The sequence below is a fragment of the Megalops cyprinoides genome, chromosome 6, assembly GCF_013368585.1.
Source record: "Megalops cyprinoides isolate fMegCyp1 chromosome 6, fMegCyp1.pri, whole genome shotgun sequence".
In the NCBI taxonomy this organism is placed as follows: domain Eukaryota; kingdom Metazoa; phylum Chordata; class Actinopteri; order Elopiformes; family Megalopidae; genus Megalops; species Megalops cyprinoides.
Window position 1 is genome coordinate 30,449,952 of NC_050588.1, and position 26,671 is coordinate 30,476,622.

Below are 26,671 nucleotides of genomic sequence, written 5' to 3' on the forward strand. Positions count from 1 at the left end.
AGGGAGGTTTGTCAGATGAAGATCAAATGACATTGAAGGAGTATGTGTGTGTCTGAGTGGTGGTGGGGGCTCTCTGGGCAATAACTTTACAGTGATGGTCATTTTCAAATTTTAACTTCTAAAATACAACTATAAAGTCAAATATAATGTGTACAATTGTGTACTTAGTGAGTGACCTATTCTCTCATTTAAAACATTCAGTTGGTCCTCCATGCCAAAAAATTTAACCAGAATTTAACCATGTCAACATTTTCACCAGCCATGACAGACAAGTCAATCAAGATATGGGCCCAAGTTTGCATTCCATAACCCAGTACATACACTACACATACAGATTGTTTCAGACATAGCCTGAAAAGCTTTTGGGTTTAAATAAATAGATTTAATGTTGAAATACATTTTTTTTTCATACATTGACAACATTTTCCATGTACACACATGCCAAATTTCAAGATTGAACAAAGAGAGAAAATAACCTGGGCAGTAACTGTGGCAATGATGGGCAGTGAAGATAAGTCATTTATTTGACAGAATCCTAAATTTAACAGAGCAAATATAACTGTATGCAAGGATTAACCAGTATGTGAAAAGGCACTTGAAGGCACTTGCATTTTCAAAGCTTGCCAGGCCAAAGGAATGGCGAAGGGAGTAAAACACAACCTTCACAAAACATTCAAGTATCACTCTTCTTACACTTAAGAAAAGGGATTACCAATACTTAAGACAACAGAGGTGTTTACTTTCAATGTGCTTGTCCTGTAAAATGAAATTAAATAGAACAATGAAAATTTAAAAAGTGGATTATCATATTATGAAAAAAAAATTGCCACAACTGACTTCTAAAGTATTATGACATTTTTAGTAAGTCAATCAGTATCCAAAAATGAAACCCACAATGAAGGAGACGAGTGACATGAAAGAATGCTGCCACACTTCTTCAGCAAAGCCGAAAAATATTTCCTGCTTATACAAAAAGCATTGAAATTTGGTTTGAAGTTAGAACGTTAAGATGGCAGCTGTCCTTCAAAACCATTTTCCTCGTCCACCTTGGCACTAGTTCCCCTACACCTACACTTTAGTATCCCGGGAAGTGGGTTACAAGTGTTCTGGGTGGTTCTGCAGACAGGTGATGAACTCTGTGACTGGATGTTTCTCGAAGCAGATCTGATATACTGCATTGAAGAGAGGAAACCTGGGGAGGGAAAAACAGAGGGAGAGAGTGGGAGTAGGAGGTTACAGTCCAATGGGACAAAGGCGTGAAAAGTATTTTAATAAAAAAGGAGCATTTTTATTACTACTATTATTACTACTAGTAGGAGAATGATTATTGTGATTAACATTGTTGCTATGGGTATTAAGATGAAAAATCATAATTATTAAGTGCACAGAAAGCATGGACTGGAAGCCTAACATCCTCTTTGTGAGGCAGTATGCTTTAAAGACTGACTCTAGTGATAATCAATATATATATATATGTTTTTTTCCCTTTTACGCAACCCTTTTTTAAAATTGCCAATTGCTCATTAGACTCATCTCATTATGATAATCTCTGCAGTTGCACAGGAGTTATGAGGTGAGAAAAATGCAATCTTCCTATACACCCACTTGCGGTCAATGGCTGTTTTTTGCACTGCAAGTCACACAGCACATGACAGCAGAGTGGGTGCTCATTGGAGCAGAGGCATTACTTTTAGGTGCCTGTTGAATTGCAGGGTGCCTGGAAGTAGTGAAACGAGCAACCCCTGCCCAAATATCCACCCCTGTCCTGGGTGGAACAAGGCCAGTTTGTTCTGTGGCTATGAGCTTATGGTCATCAAGGTAAGAGACTTAAGACAGCACTCAAACTTCAGTGCTTTCCTGTTTGCCTGTCAGTGTCTGTTTTCGGTGACTCACTCCCTTCCTTTCACTCCCTTCTCTGGAGTTATTTCTGTGACAGCCCAGGGTAACAGGACCTCCATTATCAGAACACATGCTTATACCCACCTCTGATAATTGATAAATACGTATGGAGATTTGGTATTCTGACATCGAAGTCTCAAAGATTACGCTTTTTAAACTCAGTTCCAACATTTTCACCATTTTTGAAAAAAAAAGGGGGTGGGGTAAAATTTCACTGAAGGCAGACTTTAAATATCAGGAAGAGGATTAACAATTAATGGTAAAACTCTGCAAAATAACCTCTTTGCTGTGTCATTTCTATTACTAATATTAGAACACTGCTTTTTTGCTCATTGTACTTCAAAGTTACTCAGCCATAGTGTAACTGACAGTTGATAATGGAGAAAGTACATTTTTAGACTAACATAAATTCATTTCACAATATAAAAGATCATATAACATACTTGTTCACCATATTTTTGTGCTTAAGGATGTGGTTGACTTCAGCTGCAGTTGCTGGACCTTGCAGTTTCTGACCGTTCAGCATCTCCTTCTCCAGTTCCTCAATTGTCTAGAGAATTGCAGACACACTCATGTTCAGCGACAATAGCGCACAGAGAAAGCAAAAACCAGAATAAACTCCCATTCAGATCTCAAACTTCGGTTTAAAATGGACACATAATTTATTTGAACAGAAACAAACGCACAGAATATTCCATCCCACCTCAGAGCTGTCCCCACAACCTCACCTTCCCTGTCTTGGCGAAAGCTTCTGCAATTTTGCGGTTGCGGCCACCATAGCAGGTTGTGATGAGGTCAGCGACCCCGCAGCTTTCCAGAAAGGTGGTTGCAGAAACAGGCCCAGAGGTGCAGAAAATCCGTGCAAAGGCAATCATCTCCATCAGTCCCAGCCGGATGACTGCAGCCTTGGTGTTGTCCCCAAAGCCGAGGCCATCACAGAAGCCTGCGCCCACAGCCACCACATTCTTGAGAGGGAGATGCAAAGAAACATTTTTCTAGCCTTGGCCTGTCCCAGTTCATCATAATTGTGATTGCAAATCTGTAAGTTCCCGGTAACAACTAAAGCTGCCAAAACATTCTATGTGTCGTGGCCCCTGCCAAAATGAGTTTAACTTGAATGGATACATTTATGTTCTATTGCACTGGAAGTCACTCTGGATAAGAGCATCTGCTAAATGCGTGTAATGTAATGTAAAGGTGATGTAATTTGTTGGAGCCCTCACCTTAAGAGCGCCGCAGATCTCCACAACGTCCGACTCTTCCACCACCGTCACACGGAAGTTAGTGGTCTGCATCAACTCCTTCAGCAGAGGGCCATGTTCTTTGCTCTTACAACCTAAAACAACAATACGGATCATCATTTCCCATCCTCTCAGAGAGGCATTGCAAAAATAAATTCTATAACTTTAATAAAGGGAAAAAACTCTCACTTTAGAATATACATACATTATTATATATAATATACATGTATTATGATAATATGTATAAAAATCCACACTGAACTATTCAGTCCTGTTTGTTACATATGTCTTCATCAAGTCATTCTTGTTCTTTTCTTACACTGAACTACTACAGCTGCTGAATCAAATTAGTCTCACATTGAGATAACATACTTATCAGTTTATTCAGTGAAGAGAAAATCCACAATCCTGCAATCCACATCATCACAACATTTAATTAGAACACTGCCAATGACTGTATTTGATTGTATTTTTAACTCTCCCTGTACCAATGGTGGTTTCACAGAACTTTTCGTCGGCCACTTCATTGGCAATGTTAGCTCCCATCAGCACAGTCATGGTGATGCCCAGCCTCTCTCGGATAACATCAGAAATCAGCTTCAGCCCGTCAGGACCTTCGTCCACACCCTGAAACGCACAGTCTCTCGTCACATTACACTATTCGTCAACATTACATACCACTCAAAATCTCACTCCAGTCTTTCAGCACAATAATTGAAATTGCAAACATTCCTGAATGAATTGGTTTTCCAATTCTTATATAGTATTCCATTACTGCAAATCTCCCTCTTATAAAATTCTACATATATCCCTCTTACCTGGGCTTTCCTAACTGCACATAACCCTTTACACAACAGCCTCACCCTTTATAAGTGTACTGCCTTCAAAACACATATACTGTACATTTAAAAAGGCTACCACTTGAGTCTGCTTTTCAGGCTGTTGGTTTATCACTGATGTGATACTAGCTATTTTGTTCTTATGCCCTTGTTCTTGTGGCTATTTTAACATTCACTACATTTGTCCTGCAATGTTGGCCTTGTGAATTGCTCTGGATAATAAATAAATAAACATAACAGAAAGGAGCAATAATATGATCTGGTACATTACTCACACAACTGATGTGGATTACAAAATGTTTCATTCAATTTATGTATGCGTGCAATAAATGAAATGCAAGCAGTAATACAATAGCATTAATAGTGAGCTGGTGAAATCTAATATGCTTACTGTTGCATTGTCATTGTGTTGTTCACTCAATTTTATGCAATTTCAAAGGCACTTTGTAGGCCTATAAAATGTCACTGAGAACACGATCCCCACAGGCCCAGTGGGAGAAAGAGGTTTCAAAAGCACCCACCTTGATGAGTGACATTCCCACAGTATCCTTCTTGATGTGGTCCTTAATGGTGTCACACACTCTTGAAATGAACTGATGTGGGACGACAAATATCAGGATGTCCGCTCCTTTCACAGCATCCACCAGCTCTGGAACAGCCAACTGGGAAAGGTAGATGGCATATACAAATAAATGCAAAAAAAGTCTTTCCACTAAATTAAGAATGACATTGCTAGTGGTTATTCAACCATTATGAGCTATACTGGTCTTGCCATCAATTAGTTTGTTCTCTTGCAGACAGAAATTATCAAATGTGTGACTAGGTATGAGACCTCAACAGTCTACCCATAAGGACTAATAGAATATTTAAGTATGGCAAATATGACCAATTTACACTTCTATGCTTAATGTAGTTTTAGTATATACAGTACACACCCCTCATCATAAATGACATTTAGTCAGTTTCTTACCACATTGGGGGGCAGCTTATGTCCTGGCAGGTACTTGACATTCTCATGCTCAGTGTTTATGATCTCTGTGAGTTTGCGTCCATTCACCATCTCCTCAAACACCCACATGTTCACTGTTTTTTCAAACTTGGGGTTTTTTGCTGCGTTTGCGCCCACAATTTTGGCAATGGCAGAGCCCCTACAGGTTAAAAAAAGAATGCAGATTTCATCAGGGCCTCCAAAATAAGGGTTTGGGTTGGTCTGATTTCCATGTCCTGCCTCACTTGTCCTTGGGGCATTGAGTAAATGTTACAGTTGTGTTTTTTCTACTATATGTTTGTCTTTGTCTTGTACTTTTTCAGTTAACTTGCTACACATCCAGAGTCCCAGAGGAATGCAGAGTGAGCAGGTTTTTTTACCCTTGGCAAGCAACTAACCATGATAACTCCTCAAATCATGGACTTGACTGACATACTTTTCTGCCTTCCCCAATTCAGACAGTGTTAGAGTTTAAAGAGTTCCTGAACATCTGTTATATTGCCTCCATCTAGGACTGGAATTGAGTTGTCCTAGTTTCCTACATCAAGAGAAGAAACAGATTTTTGAATACTGCATGAGAAGAAAATATGATAAAAATAATCAGAGGAGAAGAGGATATGTCTCAGCAAAATACAATTCAAACACAAAAGCATTTTCACCCCTACAAAAAGCTGAATGTTTTATGTAGGAAAATCAGGCACTTTTTAAGCCAATCATTTCCCTTGAGTGGAAGTGAATCCCCTCGACCTAAAAACAAGGCATTGCATTTAATTCACAGCTATTCTGTGGTTGGCAAATGAACTGCAAGTATCAGTATAGGCCAGCTCAGATATCCTACTAAAGGGCAAAGCTGCACCCCAGCTTTAGAACACAGATAAAATCTCCCACACTAAATGCATGAGTCCTACACAAACAGCTACCATTGCACTACACATTATGAATTACAAAGGTTTTGAGCAGATATTTAAATTTGTTTTTAATAAAGTAATATTTGCTATGCCAACCTACAACAAAACTGGTTAAATATGCAGATAGGATACTTTATTTCCCGGTATTCTGTTCGGGAGCTTTTAAAAACTTTATTGAGCACTAGAGCCAGACTCCAACCAGGCATGACAGTCCTTGGCAGGACAAAGTTCAGTTATACATTGCATCTTTCCCATACCACCCTCCTTCCCCGAGTCTTGTCCTGTGTAAATTATACTGACTTTTAGAACACATATCTTCCGAAGCAAGAAAACATACAACAGAAAAGAGAACATACACAGAAGAAAACATACAATAAATAGTTCTGAAATTAACCGCATACATCCATAGATTTTAAGCACAGCACGCTATCGTGATTTATCGTTTGGGAGCGATTGTTAATTGTTATCCCTTAATTGTAATTGATACAAGAGATAGCTGCTCATTTTTGAAAATGTGTTCAGTTACAATAATACATCATACTGGAGACTCTAACCGAACACTGAACACTGCAGGCGGGACGGGGTAAGAGAAACTTTACTGCTGCGTACCCAGTGGTGCGTTGCCGTGGCAACAGAGCTTCCTTTCGTTCTTATATTGCTCTGAACTGCAGCGGTAAGCCGTAATCATTAACACTGAGCGCTTTGCTAGCAGATTTTTTTCTTCTAGTTTGACAGCCAGATGTGTTCTGGCTTCTGCTACATCTGCATCACTATTACTATTTATTATAAACACATAATTCGTGAATTTAGGGACCTCGTGTATGAAAAGTGCAAACAAAATATTGGGTGAAAATGCATTATGTATTGCACCAACCAGTTTCAATTTTACACTGGAACGCATTACTGTCATCAAGTTTGCATTCACGTTCACTGGCATGGAATATGCTATGGCTGGTTTTCTCCGTATTGCGACCGGATTCTGCAAGTCATAAAATGGACAACCTCTAAGATTCCTGCAATACGTCGAATAGTTTAGCAGAGTGTGCGGCTCCATTCATGATCTACCAAAAGTTCCAACCAAACTTCAAATGCTGTGGCGTAGAGAATGCAAATTTTACTCTGTCGAAGAACAAACGCAGGCTTCAAAGCACACGCAGGTCAGAAATATTTCCGCTTTTACAGTCAGCATGTTCCTCGCCAGTAAATAACCCCACGCTTCATGCTATAAAATCAAAACGCACCTAAATGTGCTCATGCTGCAAAATGAAGAGTCTCTCCTACACATTTAAGAATGACTACAAAACGATAGTCTTGAGTAGGCTGATCAATTATAACATTGACTAAACATAACAATGTCTAAACGATTATAGAATATAAAAACGCTCGTGTTGAGACAGCAATTATAATGGTAAGGGGCAGAATGTAACACGATACATTACCGAGCTATAAATAGGGCTTAGCCCATAGCAATAACTAATAACACTGCAGTATTGACTTTGATACTACTGTACTGCATTTTCTAGAGAAGTCGCTAAGAACTTGATATTCTGAAACCACAAGCTGTCAGACTTGATACATTATAGGAAATTTATACAATATAATCATTTCTTAACGGCAGCTTGCAAGTAACCACTGTGGCCAGTTAGCTAGCCAACTAAGAGACGATTGACGATACCAAATACAGACACGACTATCCAAATAAACCCCCTGTAACCAAAGATATACATTGTTACATATAGTCTCAAAAGTTTATATAGGGTTCGCGCCACAATTTAAAAAGGACCTAAAATATCGAGCAACTTAACTGAACGCGTTTGCATTGTTAGTATACCAAATCAACGCAACTGATCAACAATAATATACATAAAAATCCTAATAATAATAATGAACTTTATCGCGTTTTCTCCCATTTCAAATTACGAATCGTTGGCTACTAGGAAGTTGTTGCGGAAACACCAGTGCAGCAAGCAGATACCGCTATGAAGATTTTTAAAAAGATACTAAGTGGAGTAAAACAACCGGATTCATAGCACGCGAACCAGTGGACTTGAGCAGTTGAACTTGAACCCATCACTCAATCGAGTTGGCCATTTGTGCGCTTTCAGCCATCAAGCTAATCAGACAGCCAGGTAAGAATCAAAGGCTGACTGTCGATTAAACTACAGTACATCTTTTCATTTCAACCTGTGTCCAGGTGTATACAAGAAACCAATACTATCCGAACTGCACAAGTTAACTGTCCTCACCAACTTAATGCAAGTGTCCATCACCTCGGGTTGCACCATTCTCTGAAAACTATACATTGACATAAACAGTTCTGTTTTAGAGATGAAATCACCTACCAGTTACCAGACCCGATAATGCAGACTTTCTTTGGTGCTGCCATTGTGTGACCTTCCAGAGCGTAACTACTGCGACTGTCCCTGGGTGCAGTGCTCCAATGCTGACGAGTTGGACTGAACGGATATGTATTTATACTTTGCGAACGCCGCGGCAGTCAGCAATCGCTCACGCCCCCCGAGATTCACTGGTTTGTGATGTGAAAACAATTGCCAGCTGATTATTTATGCAGATGGGTTACCACATACATCCTCTAAACGCATTTCTTCCTTATATTTTTCTTATAGAAATGCCATTTCAAAGCTAATATTAATGCGCACGTAAAGTTTCACTTGTCATTCTTCCATACGGCATACATATAGCAGTTCGCTCATTCTGAGGATATAGCCCATAGTCTGTCTAAGGAAAAAATATCATACTCTTCCTGTCAAGGTAAGACAAAGTAGTATTCACTCAAGATGCTCTTTATTAAAATTTGGGGTTAACACGTACAGCAAATAAAAAACTAACAAAACATTTGGTCCATAAACGGTGAGGAAAAAAACAGAAATGATCATAATTTCAGTGTCAACATAAACTAGAATGAGGGTGTGGAAAATGGACAAGTGGGAGGAAATAAAATATTAAACATGTACTTCATAGCTCTACCATTTCCTAGCAAAACTAGTAAAAATCCAAGAATAAGATCTTACATGTGTCACAGCTTTACTACTTTTATGTATGACCTCATTTCTCAAAGGTTTATGGCTTCCACACAGTCGATACTATTTAAGACAGAGAAGATTAAACTAATTTTCGCAATAACCCTGGAGTATCCTTTCCTTAACACTAGTGTCACAGGTAAATATGACTACACCAGTACAGGACTTCCTTCTTGTTCCACGTGTAATCACTGGATTGCTGAACTAGCTGAAGATATTTAACTGAGCATAAACTTGAGGACAGGCAGTCCTTGGCCTTCCATGTTAACATAGTCTTTAGTGTTCCTATCCACATTTGCCTTGCAGGTATTTACAACCATATAAACATCTGTGGTACTACATGCTACTCTTTAAATGCTCTTATACAACTAACTAGCAAGATAAGTCTTGACAGAGCTCAGATTATCAAAACCTGAAAATGGCCCTTGGCAACACAAGTATATATAAAAAATACAATATAGCTACTACAACAATAAAAACTGTCCATTCAAGACAAGCCTACAATGAGCTGCTCCCTACACCCGTTCTCAGGGCAGGTTGGGGAGAAGATTCTGCAACATCAATATATATGAGAATTCTTCAATAAGAGATATGTGAAAATAATATTTTGGGGACTGTATGAAGTATGATGACGACAGCTACTCTTGTGAGGCATGATCACCAAGTCACACTTCTCAGTTCCCTACAACCATGACACCACACGGAGTAAATGCATCTAAAAATCACTTTCCAGAATTTGTAGGAATAGATAAGAAGAAAAAAAATGCCGTGGCACAGTGAACATTTACACAAATACACAAGGCGCTGGGATTTTTACTCCTCTCCTTCTGCACATCCTTGGGTTTTCTGACAGTGGGTCGTCCTGGGCATCTGCCTTACAACAGCAGAGGGAAGGAGTACAACAGTAGTTGAGGTAATTAAAAAGGTATACAGTGCATCTTCTAAAGTGTGTAGGATTACAATAAGTTGACTTTGGAGATGAGGATAAGCTTTAATGACACACTGAATATGGCTAGGTGCAAATCTTTTTTTTTCTTAGACTATTAACTGTGGAATGGAATCAAAGAAAAGAAAAAAAAAATCAGGGCCTCATTAATGGCCTCTCCAGCTACAGCAGGAAAAGGGGTCTAAAACAGTTAACAGCAATTTGCTCTCTACAAGCTGGGAGTTTCTATATCTGCGTGAGGTTAATAATAAAGTCCTGGGTTGGACAAATATATCGCAAATCTTCTTCCCACCAACAACCCCTCTTGTGGATTGTGGGCTCAAGGTCTATGTGTTTCGGATTCCCAGGGCCTGCTCCAGCTCCTGCCTTCTTTGTTGCACCTGAAAGAAAGAAAGAAAGATATTGTAGCACAAAAACCCAAGACACAAGATCAGCACACTGAAGCGGCACCATCCAATGGATGCATATCCAGAGGTCACCACAGCAGAGAGCTTTGAAGGTTATGGTCTCATTTTCACCAATCAACAAAGCCAAGCTATATTAACATCCCGCCGTCCAAATTTAGGGTGACCGTGAGCAAATGTAACGCTACATGTCAGAGGACAAAAAAGCCTTGAATGTGTGAACACAAGCAGCAGACTATGTATTGTGGTACAAGTGGATCCTGGATGCTGATATGGTGATGTACTTCTAACTTTATTCCCTGGACCTAACCCAAGAAATAAACAGACAAGGGCGTAGCTAAGCAGCAGTTCTTTGCCTCCCTGTAACCACAGCCATACTTGGTCTCAGAATCCATTTATTTCCTTCAACATTAAGAGCTCCAAATTTTTCATCCTCTCGATGTTCTCTTTCTAATGATTCAACAAAATGAGGTGATTGGTTATTGCCAGAACTAGGACAGAGCAAATCTTTGAAATGTTTCTGGCACAGTCAATGAATAGATTCAGAGACCATTACACATTATCACGAATTGAACGTTCTTCATTTTTGTCATGAAATGAGAGCAGGGCCAACAATTTCACACTCGCTGCCATTCTGAGAAAAAAAGGCTGCTGTATAGATGTCGGTGTCACTACTTGGTGAAATCAGTAAGAGGTCCATCACAGCGTGGTACAGTGGCAGCTGCTGTGAAATCCACACAGGCATATTTCACTTACCTTAGAGTAGAAGTAGCGACACACCGCTTCCTGGGCCCAGGGCTGGAAGTAAAACTCTGCTCTCCTCTCCTCCTCAGGGTTTCCCACTACATCTGTCATCGTCTGGCAAAAAAAGAGAAAAAATAAATAACTACAGTTACCGCATTTTTACCTTGACATGATTATGTTTGGTTCCACTGAGCAAAATATGAATCAAATAAATGAAATACAACAAGCTGCACATTTTACAAACCATCTGGGCATTAAGATGCAGAGCTCCACAGCTTTGATTAGTTGTCCATGTTATTATGGGGACTCTAAAATCACACTAACCTGACTAATTATCTGCAAGGGTCTCTACTGGTGTTTGTTTCACAAAATTCAACACAGCAACGAACTTTGGACACATCTGGCTTAAGTGGAGCCCTCTTGTTATCGTTGAAAGTCCTGTCACGCTTCAGCTGGCGCTCTGCCAAGAATCATTTGTTGAACCCATGTATGCGTGAAGTGGACAGAAACTGCAGCGTGTTCCAGACGGTGAACCATCCACCCATATTTAAGTGCATCAAAAATTAATGAGTCAGACTGATTCTGTATTCTGAAAATGGAAGAAACTGACCCTGGGCCTGAGCAAATTTACACAGAGACAATTTGGCAAATCCTAAGAGAACTGCGCGGTTGTCTCTGTGCAGCACAGAATAATTTTGAGTCTTAAAGGAGTCGACTTGGTCCCAGGTGCATTAGGCATTTTAGTGAGGAATTATCTGAAAAGGCTATGACTGACTGAAAGAAAAAAAAAAAATGACTGAAGGTGGTAGTCCCTGTATCCCAGGCCATCCTTCCTCTGCCTCTTACCTTGAGGTCCCTGCACTGTGACTGCAGCCAGTCGTTGATGAAACCCTGCGGGTCTCGAGCGAAGCTCAGCATGAACTCCCTCTGTGTCTTCAACTGGTTTATGGTCTCAATCGTCTCATGGATCTGCAACATGCCACAAGACAAATACTTTTATTGTTACTTCCACACTACTAGACTGACTTGGACAAGATGGATGTATCATTTTTGTTTTGGTTAACCTATTATACACACAGCACAAAGTCTGTCACAGTTTTCAAACCAAATACACGAACAAAAATAATGCGCAGATTCTGGGCCAGCTTTGATCACACAATATGTGGCTGGAATTACTGAAATGTGAAAAGTGCAAGGAGAGTGAAACCCATAAAATGAGGAACAAAAAAAAAAAAAAAAAAAAACAAGATACATTTACATTTATTTATTTAGCAGACCAAAGTGACTTACAAAAGTGCATACAGTAAACAATGTGTTATAGAGTTCCAACAGCAGTTAGGCTACAGCTGCTAAATTGCTGTAGTCTGGAGTGCATGTCTATTTTCTGAGCATCCCGAGAGGCTAGTTAAAAAGGATTTAAGAACTACAAGCAGAGGTGCGATCCAAATCTTTGCACTCAAAATTATCTCAAAATCTCAAAATTGATATGTGGCTTTATTAATAATAATACAACCTTAAGCATTTACACATTCGTTAAAGCAAATAATCAGTGTCATGCTGTTGTGCTCGTTAGAGAGAGAGAGAGAGAGAGAGAGAGAGAGAGAGAGAGAGAGAGAGACAGACACACACAGAGGGACAGAGAGAACTGGAGGGTAGGGAGGAGAGTGGCTTAGAGACAGTAGAAAACCAGCTGTATACAATTCATCCTCTCTGTTTAACACCATGTCACACTGGCTGAGGGGGAAAATATAGTCAGAAAAGTAAGCACTGCAAGAAAAATGCAGCTTTGATACATGTAGTAAGGAACGGACCATTAGACAACTGTTTAAACAGGGATGTGTCACCCTGCCCCACTATCAGTTCTGCATGTTTGTGACTCTGTTCTTGCCAAGAAAACAAGGCTGCACACGTCAAACGCTTACGCAGTTACCTTGGATGTGCAATCATACAAGTCACTGGGCGGTGCTCTTCTGAAGTGTAAGGGCAGCCAAATTCTCCAGTGACAGAGGAGTAAGATGGATGCAGGAGAGAGCGTGCAATTAAAGTGAAGCAGACTCTGCTGAATAGCTGCCAAATGCTCCAGAACTCAATGGAACACTAACTACAGTGCAGAGAACATAACTTCCACACGATCTCCACCTGTGCAGAATCTTACTTTGCTCAGAGATGCCAAGCTGGAAAATCACAATTGCTTCAGCAATTCCTGAAATGAGGGTATAAACTGCTGTGAGAATTATACTGTCCAGCATTTAATTTGCACACACAGATTATATCCCGACTGATGCAATTTTCTACAGCTAACAAGCAGTGAAACGCATACGAGCCACACGAAATGCTTTGACTGGCTAAATGAGCAATTTACACTATTCTGCCAAGTTGTCTCTCCATTTAATAAATGTACAATGAACCCAACTCTAAATGATTCACACACTAATCGCTTAACACAGTGACAATTTCTCCAATTACAGGCAATGCTCAGTTTGTGATGATCCCGTTGACAATCTGCACTTAGTTATTCTACCAGACAAAATCTAGATTTACAACATCATTTAACAGAAGTCCAAACAAATGCAATTACTTTGGTTTAGCTTGAACCTGAGGTTTTACAGGCTAATTTTTTTCGATGTCAGATGAAGGAATGACACCATCAGTGGATAATGATATTACGACAAAAACAGTAGCATACAGCATACATTGAGAAGGGAAGGGAAGACCAAAATAATTCAACAGCCTGACAATGGCAGCTAAAACACCGTGACGGCGTGAAAGCTTAGCTGCAGGCAAGATATTTCCAGCTTCTAGTGTTGCTGCAGGCATCACAAAACTTTTAAAATTATGGACATACGATCACCATCTTTGCTGTGTCCCTGTGAGCCTCGCAGTGACAGACTGAAGGGGAGAGTTTTCTTCAGAGAAAAGGTACGCTGGGGCTCCCAAAACACCTTGTTGCCTGTCACTCATGAATCACGTGGTGTCTGTCTATACTGCATATTGGCAATGTCATTTACATATGCAAGTATCTAGAAAGTAAATCTTATAATAACCTTATAAATCTTACAGAAAATAGATTCACTTGCCTACAATCGTTTACATCTGCATTTCCAGGAATACAGCGTGCCCTGTCCTTCATATCCTCCAACATATTAAGGAAATCTGGTGTCTCTCACATTAAGCCAGTTGGTCACATATGGCTTCAGCAGCAGTACTGCTGTAAAGGATGACCTTGTGATGATTTTTTTTTCCCCAGCAAGAGTCACCACCCATGATAATCAATGACATCTGTACAACTGCTGCGTCATCACTAACTACTACGATAGTCCTGCAAGATAGTGTGTCCTAGATTAGTACATTCATTTTGCAGATCCCTCTCAGTTCCTTTGGTAATCTCTACATTCTAACACAACAGTTATGCGTATTATGATAAAATATAAATACGCATGAAGAAAAAACAGCCATCTGAAAAGGTTAACAATGTCAAAACAATACTGTAACACAATGCAGGGGCAACAGTGGGTACTATATTCTGACAAAAAAAAACCTAATGTAAGGATAAATTCATACAGATGCTCACGCCTAAATAGTTTACCTAGAAATTCTCTCAAATGCCCAGAAATAAACATGGGCTGCCTCCCACTTTGCAAGTGAGCCAGGGAAGTGTGTGAGCAACACAGGGGGTGAACAGCTCACTTTCTGACAAAATAACAGTAAATGTATGTGTACAAAACATGTGGAACAGCATAAAACGTGGTTCTGTATCTGGTACCATCGTTACCTTGTTGTCCAAGCCTGCAATCTCCTGTTGGCTAGCAGTAGACAGCAGGAAGGAGTTCATCTGTGTTTTCAGAGTATCATCCACTTCTACATCAATGTCATAGCAGGCTGTCTTCTTTTGGTCATTTGGGTCCACACTATAATAGAAAAGGTCAGTTTACATAGGTGTGCATCACAGAAACAGCCTAATTTAACATTCTATCAAAGACAAGAACACCCGCCTAATCATGGACATAGAGGGCCAGAGGTCATGGAAACCGCAGTTACCTTATGATGTGGTTAATGATGATAGGCTCGGGAGGCATCAGCAGAGCGTGCAAACGCTGTGGAATCTCAGAGAACTTCATGCGATGGGTCTCAAATATCTAAAGACAGGGATGCAGCATTTCAACGATGCACTAGAGTACAGACTGAACTCAATGCAGATAACACTTGTATGAAGCTGATGGACAGATAAATGAAAGGAATTTTGAGGTCTCTCCCTTCAATATTTCAAAAAAAATTAAACAAAACTTAATTTTGTGCAACAATATCCTGGAATGATTTTCAATCAAGAAGTGGTAAGCTAGCTAGGAGTTACACGTCTTCTTACCAACAAAGATTCTGAACAAATCTGTGAACACAAAGTTAATGGAAAACTCAACCTGCAACCTGTTGATCAAAAGCGAAAATGATTCAATGACTGCAGCGCTTAACAGCATGCTATAATCTCAACATAACGATGGCCCTTACCTGTTGGAGGTACTTGTCACAGTTGATGAACTCGCGCTCATGGGGGTCCTGCAGCTTGTGCGTCTTCACATACTGCCACAGGGCCTGGATTATAACAGGCCTGGTCTGTGTGTGGATGCCCAACATGCGGGCCAGGCGGGGGTCCAGCTTGAACTGCGGGGGCTGAGGGTGTAAGGGTGAGAGAGGAATGGGGGGTTTCAGAGAAATGAGAAAAATTATACAGGCATAAGGACAGCAATAAGACGACAAAAAATGGTTAATACTGAGGCCTCATTTGCAACCAATCTGCCATCCATAACTCACTTCTGGAGTTAACTGAACACATATATTCTCACAAAACACAATCAAGAACTATGCTGAACATCTATGTTAAGCATTCCAATGTAGGGGACCTGTCTTGAGATGGCTAAGTATGCCTGCACTGCTGTAGCTGAACCATTGTGAAATGAAAATGACTCCCCCATGTGGACAAGTTTGTCACTAGCTGTAGTCAGTGGGGCACAAGAATGCATTATGAATTTCTAGTCACAATTTAAAATCAGCTATGGGGGGGTAAAACCATGCACGTGAAGAACATTTTGAAATTATTTCAGATTTCCGGAGAAAATTTTAGTGGCAAATAACTTTGTGTTGTACCACTTAAGTCAGTACACACAAGCCGTTCCTTTGAAATGTCCACAGTTTACAACATTGTTTTATATGATGACTGCAGAGCTGCGTTACCTGGTAGTCAAGCATGAGCAGTACAGTACAGCGCACCCCCACATCACCTGGCCTCTTGACCTGGAAACCATCAGTCTCCTGGGTGGTTGCAGTCCTGTGCCACTGAACAGAAAGGGACAGCACCATTTATGCTGATAGGAAAGCATGTTAAAGAGATCATGATTCAGATTGACTGGGCACCATCAAGAAGTAGCAAGCAAACAAACTTAAAAAGGGGACCTCACCCACCCACTCTCCACATTGTGCTATTAATTGAACATGTCCTCAACCACTCCCTGTGTTGTGCAGGAGTAATTCAGTATGCTCTCTAGAAATTATTATTAGGAAAACTTACCTCCACCAAGTGATTGTCGGGACCATACAGATCCTTGTCCAACTCGATCACCAGTGACTTGAAGAAAGAGGAAAATTTCCTCTTCTGTTTTGTGGCTTCGTACTTGGACACAGCAGTCTGAAAAGGGGATACATGTTAAGACTTTTGTCTGACTCCTGCAATTCAGTTTCACACACTCCTCAGTTATGGTCGGGGTGTGTGTGTGTGTGTGTGTGTGTGTGTGTGTGTGTGTGTGTGTGTGAGTGAGATGGGGGTTCGATGAGATGAGAAAAAAATGCATGTCCTAGAGCACACCCTGACACATTAATGCACTGTATAGGCTGACAGAACCAACGCTTTGATATGTCTGCCTTTTATTACATGTGTTTATAGAGGTTTACAGCCGTGTACATTTACTGTTGACCCACAAGGTTCACTAACAATACAGCATCTAAAACAAGAACATAGCAGTATTTTTCATGCAGGAAAAAAGATACTGCGAGCAGATTAATGACATGTGCAATGTGAACAACACACGCTGAAACTCGCACAGAGTAAGCTGAAAAAATTAATTACTTCTTGAACACCCTGAACTGTTGGCTGACTGTCTAGCTGACTCAAATGATTACCGAGTGTCCGACATCAACTATAGATTACATACATGTGCATCGTGAGGAGTAACCATTGCACTAGATTGCAAGGATTGTGAAAGGTATAGATAAGGCAGAAAAAACTAGCGTACACTGCAGACAGTAGCTTGCACGCAGCGAGTTCTGTGAAATAACCCCCTAGTCTCAAGCCCAAAAGTGCAAACTCTGAAGCTCTGGGGGCCTTGCTGTCTGTCCCTCTGTCTACTGCACTTACATCCTCCAGGAGCCGCCCCTCCACACGCAGCTCCCAAGATGCAACAGTGCCCTCTCCATCCTCCGCATCTGGCTTTGCAGGGTTGAAGGTGTTTGAAATAAAAATACGGAGCTTTCTCTTTTGCTACAAAGTAGAAGGAATTTAAAACAAAAAATAATAAGCATGACAAAATAAGTATGTGGAGATATTATAAAGATATTTTCCATTGTAATACCAAGCACATGTAATAGGAAGGACAACATGTGGTAAATCATGATAAACTATTATTATAGAGAACAGAATTATAAAAGACAAGTTCTGGAGGGGAAGATCATTTTATAGTAGCTCACAGAAAATGATGAATACGGTTCTCAAAGCAAAATATTTAACAATACTGTAATGTACTTCATGTCAGAGAGGGATGCCATATCCATCAGTCTTTCTGTATATGGCGAGACAAATCACCCTTAGGCACCCTTGACATAACTTGAAAACAAATGGATGTCACTCCTTTATTTCAAATAACATGGTTAAATAAGGATAATCTGCATTGTTAACTGTTCACTGTATGATACATTTAACACCAACTACAGCTTTATCATCCCTGGAAGTAGTCATTTCTTAAACAGCAACCACCTGTGGCACATATGTAAGAGCTGTCACTCAGAGGTAGAGTAAAGACAGCTATTTGTATCTAGCTCAAGAATCTGTTGTAAAATGTCATCTAACACATGTCTCCTCTGCCATCAATTTGTAATCTGAATCTCTTTACCTTGATTGGTCTTTTGAGTGCCTCCTGGATGTCTAGCCTTTTCCGCATAATTGTCTGGTCAAGCTTCCGTTCGAATGCTAGCAAATCCATATAGGCCTGAGACTCTGGAACCAGTTCCCTGATCTACAGAGAAAAGACAAAGGTGTAAAGGGGTAAAACCATTACATTACACTAGAATAATATGAGACAAACTGACAAGAAATACCCACAAATACACAGGTGATCAATTAAATAAATAAATCAAGAAACATTTATGATTCACAGTGGGCCAGAGGGCACATGTAGCAGTGTTACAAGGGGAAGGATAAATCAATATCTGTAAAGCACAAATGAGGCATTTAGTAGCAAATATAATTCCCATAACCCTCCTAACCAATTGGATATGAAGCAGAGGTCTTGACAGCCTTGAAGATGTATTAAAAATCAAAGTGAAAGTATCCAGCTTTTCTCCACAATTTGATTCAGACTGAAACTATCCAGTGTATTCAGAAACAGGAGCAGGTTCACAAATAAAAAAGATATAATAAAAAATATTCTACCCAACGCCCTGAACTGCCAAGGACAAAATTCCAGTCCTTCATTTTAATTGTTTCCTCAAGGGCAAATTCATTCATGTCAATAGCCATATTTGAATAAAGCTGAAGTGCTTTAGGAAAATCAAGTTCAATGTGCACCTAATGCATTGAGGAGAGAGGCATACACCCATACACTTGAGGGATTTTGTTTTGTTTCAAATAAAAAAAAAATCCCTGTTAATTCTATTTTTCTTGTTAATTCTTTTTTGTTTGACATTTTGAATCCCCTCAGTTTTAGGCAGATTACACGCCATCTATAACAGCTATCCACACATACCACATATCATTCTGTTCAGAACTAATTTGTCTAATGGAAAATGCCATCACGAACCCTGACCATGACATCAGGAATGTAATATGCTCTTTTATATGAGGTTAAAAAAAACTACTTAAAATATTAAAATATGTTTCTACGTCCTAAATGACTGAGATATTGAGCGGAGATAGGAGCAATATAGACTGCACCGCTATCATGGAGCCAGTTTTGCATTTAATGATGATATATTCGACACTTTTAAACTGACAAGCCTGCTCTACACAGCAAAACAAACAAGGTTTCTGTAAGTTATACAGCGGAGGAGGAGGTAAGCTCATATGCAATCCTGGGGGTTAAGGACACTCACCCTCTGAGGTAGAATTTTATCAGCCATCTTCTTCTTCTTAGCACTGTAGTAGGAGGGAAAGATTACTCAGAAAGACACTAAAGACAATTGCTGAAATACATTCTTCTTATGCTAATACAATTCAGAATGTTGTTATTCATGAGAGCATTCATGAGAGCATACAAAGAACTGCTGCCAGAACCGTGAGAGTCCCTGACCCACCCGACCCCAGACTGCCTCCCATAACTTACTGTTGATTGCGGTTCTGCTGTTGAACCTGTTGTATCTGTTGAGGAGCGGGTCTCTTTCGGGATGGGTCCATGACAGGCATCCCGGGTCGTGACACTGGGCTTGCACCGTATCCAGGAGGCCCCATGGATGGGCCCTGGGGGGTCATGCGGCTGGAAGGGGGCATCCCGGGTCTCTGCCAGGGGAAAGAATGAAGAGCCAGAGATTGGGTCAGCGGCTTGGTAAACCCATTCTAATTTAACATGTTTTTGTATGGCTTATCACACTGGTGAAAGAGAGTTGGTCACAGTAGTTTACGTACTCAAATCTAGGCAACTCGCAATTGAAGGCTGATGACAATCCTTCCTAAAATCTCTGCCTTGTAATCACTGCTGAGTAATCAGAACTACAGCTACACACAATTTACTGACAAAGTCAAAGCACACCACAAGCTTTGCTATACTTCCAAATGGAGCTCTGATGCAAACTGAATACAATTCATTTTAAGTAAAGAAGGCTTCCTTAATATTTGCTTGGCTGAAAGATTGACATCTTATCTACAATTCAAATGAATTAAAACTATTTAAAAATAGCTTTTTTGTACTAAAAATGAAACAAACCCCATAGAAACAACTGAAGGTCAAAGAAAATATATTTATGGGGAAAAACTGCTGAGTGAGTCAATCAGAAACAGTTTTTACCAGTTCCGGTTCCATTAAGGAAACTGATTTATTCCCCACACATTTTACTCTTTCTTCCTCATTTGGAATACTGGCTGTCCTTTCAGCTGGCCCTCACATTTACGTTTGTGTGTTGTTTTGCAAAATCTTGTAACTGAAAGAGTGCAACCGATATCGAACAAAGAAAAAATGAAAAATGATTAAATATGGCTGCGCATCAAGACTCAACATAACAACTTGGCCGTCTAGGCTACCCTATAGTGTATCCACCATGAAAAAAACAGTATGCTGCCAAAGTACATACAGTAGCTATCAATTACCAAATAAAACAGCCCATCAGTACATTCCCTTGCCTCAGTCACTACTGTTAATTAGACACTTTATCTGCGTGCAGCATTCTTCTGCAGAAGCATCTGGAAGCCTGTTCAAAGCTGTGATTATGTGGCTTTGTAACTAGCCATCATGTGCACGCACACACTGACATTCACAGTCCCCCCATGCACACAGACATACAAATAAATATGCATGAGTATGTGTGTGTCAAAAAACCTCCACAAATCAAACAAAGAAATTCAAAGCTTTCCAAATGCACTCCTTTTCAAAGCAAATTGTAAAATGTATAACTGAAATGTAGCTGTACGTTATGAAAAGCTGCAACAGTGAAGACATTTGCGAATCTACCATCTAATTAAATTGTCCCTGTCACCTTGATCGTTTCTCATGAATGTCTGTGGCTAAGTAACCATGGTGTGAAAATGGCCATATAATGCGTTTACAAGTGGGTAAAAGATGAACCGTAAATCAATTCCTCAACACAGAAATACTGATCATAAGGGTAAAACTGGGGGAAAACGAAAGGCGGAATGACAAACTCAATTAGGTTTGCACAACAAACACTGAATAACATTAAATCAGGCAGAAAAGGTCGAGACTTCAGTGTAGCATGCTAATGACATTGCATGAGAACTAAGGCAGTGATAATCATAGCAGTAGCTCAGAGTGAAATGTATGTACCAAGATGCCTTAACATGTTCAATACACATTCAATAAATGTTTAATATTTCATGTTTAAAGCAGATGTGCTGAAAACTCTTCATTAATTCTCAAAATCTTGAGAATTGCCTCAATCTTCTGAAGTCCTGGTATACCTATAAGCATTATTTTGGTTGACAAAATTACAAAAAGTTACCTTATTGAACACATGTGGTTTGCTAACCACTGTGTATATAAAATTAAGCTACAACAATGCTGTGTATGATTGACTGGCGTCTATGCAAAATAAATCTGAATAATGGGAACTAAAACTTTAAAAGAGCATATGGAGAAAAGAGCAAATAAATCACAAGCTATTCCATTTATGTGTCACTGGAATTGGCTACACGACAGTGGTACACAGCAAACTGGAAGGACTACATGGTTATACATGGCCATCATCAACAGGTGATGTTCAAAATCAAATTCCCCTGTCTTGTGGCTGAGATGCATTAGAAGAACGCAATATAGGGGTCTGACGCTCTTAGTATACAGAACTGCAGTCTTCCACAGGTCAGAACTAGAGACACGAAGCACAACGCTTCATTGCAGTTCTACACAAAAATGAGTGTTTTCCTGTATTTTTATTTTTATTTAGACAGCAAGTGGCTATCTATAGTCATATCTGCAAAGGCAAAACAACTCGGAGCCAGTGAGAGCGATACTTCACCAGAACAGAGAGAATTCACAAGGGGTGTGAGACACCAAGGCGAGGACCAACACTGTAATAACTACAAAAAAAAAAAGAAAACCCAAAAACCTGTTGCCAACTTACTCACCAACCCATGTGCCAGGAACTCAAACAGCCGACTCCGTGTTTCTGAATGCATGGCTGCTGACGGTGACAGCAGTTCCACACTGAAATGACAGATTCCCCCTCCCCCTGGGTGCACACAGCACCCGAAACTGACAGGCTGCAGCCAACCCACAGCCGAAGGCACAGTCCTCACATCCCTCATCACCCGCTCCGCTGTCACTAAAGCCCCCCTACACACACACACACCTCACCACGGGGCTGTCGCTAGGAGGGCTGTGTGCCAATAACATCTCAGTGCTCTCCACTCTCCCACTCCCTGCTGCAGTGTAGACTCTGCCCTCAAAACAGGGTACCCAGCCCCTGATGCAGTCTCAGTCTGACAGCTGCATGGTCCACACCTAAGACCAGGGTAACTGCAATCATTCGTTCATACATTTCCTCCATGCTTTTCAAGACAGGAAAACGTAATGGCAATAATTTATGGTTCACTGGGAAACAAATTATCAAAAATTGACCGAACCATGTAGTGATGAACGAATACCTTTCGGTAAAAGAGGCCCAATCTCTCATTATCTGCACTGAACCAATTATCGTGTTAACTGCTCGATACGGCAGAAATACTCAATTTCAGCACAATTCCAGTTCACAGAAACTCTGTGGAGAGAAATGTTAAAAATACACCTGTCCACCAGATGGCTCCACCAGTTTCATCATCGTATTAGATTTCCCTTCATGCAGACCTCATCCTGTGTTCAATATGGACAGGTTGGTTTAATATCAACCAGCGGCCTGAGGAACAAAACCCTTAATGAAACTACCTCTGATAGAGTACCCCAAACTTCAGTATGAGGACGGGGGAAAACTTCTTGGCTTCTAATCAGCAAAGTCATGACACAAGAGAAAACCGACAATAAATGACCAGTCGGAATGTGCTGACCATATCTGTAATGCCACACAGGGGAACCACAAAGCCAGATAAACAATTATGAGTGCTTCACTCCAACACAGAACCGCTGTTCGTGAAGATACAGTAAACACTTTCCTTGCCAGAGTCAAAGAACAAATATATATTGCTGTGAAAAAAGTAACAATACTGCCATGAAGAAGAAGCGGGGGGGGGGGGAATCAGAACATAACGTCGCCACTGCAAAATGCTGACTAGCGCCACAAAGCATCCGCACAACACTGTTCAGCATACAAAAGTAAAGCCTAAAAACAGTGAAATGAAAGCCTTATCACCATATCTACAGATGTTCAATGGTAATGTCCATTATCGTCAAGGTTTTGTGCCTCTTAAAATGAACGCAGTGGGAAATATGCATGCTTATAATCAATTGATTTTTTTCAATTCCACAGCTGCACAATTAATTGCTGAGGCAATCACAGTATACAATGTCAAATTTAAATGATGTCTTAATTCTGGATGCTGACAATGCTCATTAAGTAAAAATAGCATTCAATGCATCTGCATGGCTTTATTCCAAATTGCTTAATTTGGAATAAATTAATTAAACTGAATGATCATTTCTTCTCTGTGGCTTCACAAGATTTTGTCCATGCTTCTACATCACAAAAGAAAAATTATGGCTAAATGTGCGGTTATACTTCCATCTCATATTTCAGGGTCCCCTTCTATTCCTCTTCGATTAATACCTGAGCTCTAATAATGCAGATGTTCAAACTAGGATTAGTCTGGCAGTTTGAGATCATGTCTCATCATTAATGTCTGAAATTAAACCATTTGATTGGAAACAAACAGAACTGTACTTATATTCAGGGGCTGCAGTGACTTGACTACAAGCCTGTGTACAGCCTGTTCCAGTATTTTCCCTCTCTTTACCCTAAAAGACACTGCCTCAGCCACAATCAAGAGAAAACCCAGCTCTCTCCTGTGATGGTGAGCATGAAATTCCAGCTACATCAACTACTCAGCCCATATTCTTTCATCCCTGCCCCTATACTGCTGTCACATTTATTTCTGCAACCTTGGATTTCCACTGAACAACTGACAGTCCTATAAAGTGTACCAATTCTGTGGTTGGCTTTAACACTGCTTTGTGTGCAAGCCGTCAAGGACACATGGGAGGAAAGAACAGAACATCTTTTCAGAGACAGCATTTCTCTGGAAATGACAAAGAGGACAAGGTTTTAAGGGGGTGGGGGCACTTTGTGAACTGCCTGCTGTAATTTCTATAGCTACTTGCACATAATTCAGAAGGGAACACTGCATCTCTGCAATGAGTTAAAATTACTATTTTGACTAAATCATGAGTCAAATTCGAACTCAGCTGACAAGAAGTGGATGCTAATGACTGTTTTAAGATAAAACATTTTTGGAAGACCTCTCCTGGATGCACTCGTTCCATTTAAACCTTCAGATAAATCTGGGTATATCAAGGAGTCCAAAGGAAAAAAATGGAAAGCCGTGGAATCTTGGTTACACAGTTATCAGTGCAACAGATTCCTTAATATGGCTGGCTACCTAACATTAGTAATGTTTCCAAACCCAACACTTATTGTTCACAATTATCACAAGCTTTGCTGATAAGCCGCGTCCAGTACTGTTAGACAGTTGCTTATAACAGATAGCTGAAGTTCCCTCATTGAAAGAAGAAAGTAAATACAGCTGACCTTAGCTACATTAGTTAAGAAAGCGTTAGCTACCTAACTAGTTCAGTATCTAAATTTGTTAGCTGTTAAAATATGAACAATCTGACACAGACACATCAACGACTAGGCCTATCTCCCGTTAGATATTGCGTAGCTAGCGTACAATTGCTAAAACTGCCAACAGAATCAAAAAGCTTGCCTAATGTTAGCGATCTGGATGACGAGTCTGGATGAGCTGTGAGTCGTTGCGAACCAGAAATAGTTCACATTAGTTAATTAGTTAGCAATTAATTGGCGAACAATGGTAACGTTAGCGAACTAGCTAGACTACCGCTAACAAAGGAGAATATGCACAGCCGAATTTAAATCGAGAAATGTCGGTAAAGTTAACTCTTTTGTGCATGCATGTAGCCTAGTTAATATTAATCACAATGCTAGCTAGTTAGACAAACTAGATGAACGTTAGCTAACGTTACAAGATTTTAGCCAAGAAACACGGGGCTAGCTAAGTGTTAGCTACATAACGTTAGCCACTTTACACCATGATTCCACACTAGCTAACGTTACTGTTTTAATAGCAAACGTTACGTATCAAACTAATGCATCCCCAAAACGTATGTTTTAGATATGCATTTCAGAGTGATAATCACAGCCAAGCAGCTGGCTTGCTAACTTGATAACTGGTATTCTACATCAAGAGGTTTCCATCATTAACCCCGACCCCCCTCCGTTTCCCTTCTCTTTGTTCCCTCTTTCCTACCGGGTATCCAGGCCCAGGCATAGGAGAGCGGTAAAGGTGATTCTGTGCGCCAGATGACGGACCCATCCGTCCGGCTGGAGCACCCGGTCCCATCACCGGCGCTCCACCCGGTACTGGGGGCCCAGGACCCATAGCTCCCCCAACTCCCCCGGTTGGTGCCGTCTGAAAGCTTCCACGAGCCGCCATCTTCTCCATACTAGGCAAGAAGGCGCCGGGCCGCCGGTCAGGAGAGGAACGGAACTATCGCGAGAATGGTGACGTCTCAGTCGGGTTTTAAATAGTTGCGCCTTTTCGGAGGACTGGAAGCGAAGCAAGGGAGAAAAGTTGCAGATAATGTAACGTTAGCTTACTTGCTATGCCTTGTAAATACCGAAATATCTAACATGGTGATTTTTAAACATACACACATCCTTAACACTGTAAACAACCAATAACGTAATACATATTTAATCGCATGGCAATGTGGAATCGTTTGTTATCGTGCTTAACCACCAGGTGGTGTTGTGACTCTTGTTGCAGTTATATTTTAATTTTAATGTATTTTATAGCAGTCGTCAGGAAAGGCAATGATGTTGGTTACTATATAATTAAGTTGCAAGCGTTTGCGCTTCTCATGTTCCATCGTGGGTATGATGAATTCTCGGGGTAAATGTTACCCATGATTCCATAAAATTTTGGGTGTTTACTAAATTAGGCAGGTCGGATTGAATAATGTTACTTGGCCGAAGGGTATGACAGAGCAGTGTACGAATTCGGAATTGTATCACCAACATCTGAAGTTTCGAGTTGCGCTCCTATACTGCTGGGGTGGAATATTGCGTGTTGTATTGTACAAAACCTTTGTTTTTCAGATTAGTAATTTTTAAAAATCTGTTGTTACCAAGAAGAAGGTAGAATGGTGAAGCTAGTCTTGATTAAGACGTAGGCTTAATTCTTTTCCTCCTGGACTAAGCTTTATAATAGGCTATATCTAAATATTAACGAGTCCTTTCAACAGATACGGTTTTATATGTTTGTCATGTAGACGGAACATCTCACTTAAGATAATAAGACAGTAGACAATACAACACTGGTATACCAAAGCAAAATCCACCGCTCAAAATTCCTAGTGTAATAAGTGCATACACCCTACACAAAAAGGTCTTTCAAACGTGAATGGATACGTTCTTATATTCTATTATGAATGGATATGTTCTTATTGTTCTATTGTGCTAGAAGTCGCTCTGGATAAGAGCGTCAGCTAAATGCACGCAATGTAATATA

The 26,671-nt window shown here is 40.3% G+C and overlaps 2 protein-coding genes across 2 annotated transcripts; both read right to left on the minus strand.

Annotated features, from left to right (window-relative positions):
• Positions 1–360: 360 nt before the first annotated feature.
• gpd1b (glycerol-3-phosphate dehydrogenase 1b) lies at positions 361–8,307 on the minus strand. Its single transcript, XM_036531159.1, has 8 exons — positions 8,218–8,307; positions 4,950–5,127; positions 4,501–4,641; positions 3,629–3,767; positions 3,123–3,235; positions 2,628–2,864; positions 2,343–2,449; positions 361–1,192 (listed from the first exon to the last, which is right to left on the minus strand). Exons 1-8 carry the CDS (start codon positions 8,259–8,261, stop codon positions 1,096–1,098), a joined length of 1,056 nt encoding a protein of 351 aa, XP_036387052.1. The 5' UTR covers positions 8,262–8,307; the 3' UTR covers positions 361–1,095.
• A 438-nt stretch (positions 8,308–8,745) lies between these two features.
• Positions 8,746–25,621, minus strand: smarcd1 (SWI/SNF related, matrix associated, actin dependent regulator of chromatin, subfamily d, member 1). Its single transcript, XM_036530931.1, has 13 exons — positions 25,409–25,621; positions 19,593–19,765; positions 19,363–19,405; positions 18,165–18,287; positions 17,414–17,536; positions 16,571–16,687; positions 16,237–16,338; positions 15,514–15,675; positions 15,049–15,146; positions 14,783–14,918; positions 11,857–11,979; positions 11,023–11,124; positions 8,746–10,242 (listed from the first exon to the last, which is right to left on the minus strand). Exons 1-13 carry the CDS (start codon positions 25,601–25,603, stop codon positions 10,189–10,191), a joined length of 1,551 nt encoding a protein of 516 aa, XP_036386824.1. The 5' UTR covers positions 25,604–25,621; the 3' UTR covers positions 8,746–10,188.
• Positions 25,622–26,671: the final 1,050 nt, after the last annotated feature.

Coding starts and splice junctions, on each gene's coding strand:
- gpd1b (XM_036531159.1), bottom strand. CDS start 8,261: ATGGCAGCACCAAAGAAAGTCTGCATTATCGGGTCTGGTAACTG. Junction 3,768..4,500: donor TGGGAATGTCACTCATCAAG/GTGGGTGCTTTT, acceptor TGTGCGTTTCAG/GGTGTGGACGAAGGTCCTGA. Junction 2,450..2,627: donor CTTTCGCCAAGACAGGGAAG/GTGAGGTTGTGG, acceptor GCAATTCTCTAG/ACAATTGAGGAACTGGAGAA.
- smarcd1 (XM_036530931.1), bottom strand. CDS start 25,603: ATGGAGAAGATGGCGGCTCGTGGAAGCTTTCAGACGGCACCAACCGGG. Junction 17,537..18,164: donor CACTCAAAAGACCAATCAAG/GTAAAGAGATTC, acceptor TCTACTTTGTAG/CAAAAGAGAAAGCTCCGTAT. Junction 11,125..11,856: donor CACAGTGCAGGGACCTCAAG/GTAAGAGGCAGA, acceptor TTTTTTTGCCAG/ACGATGACAGATGTAGTGGG.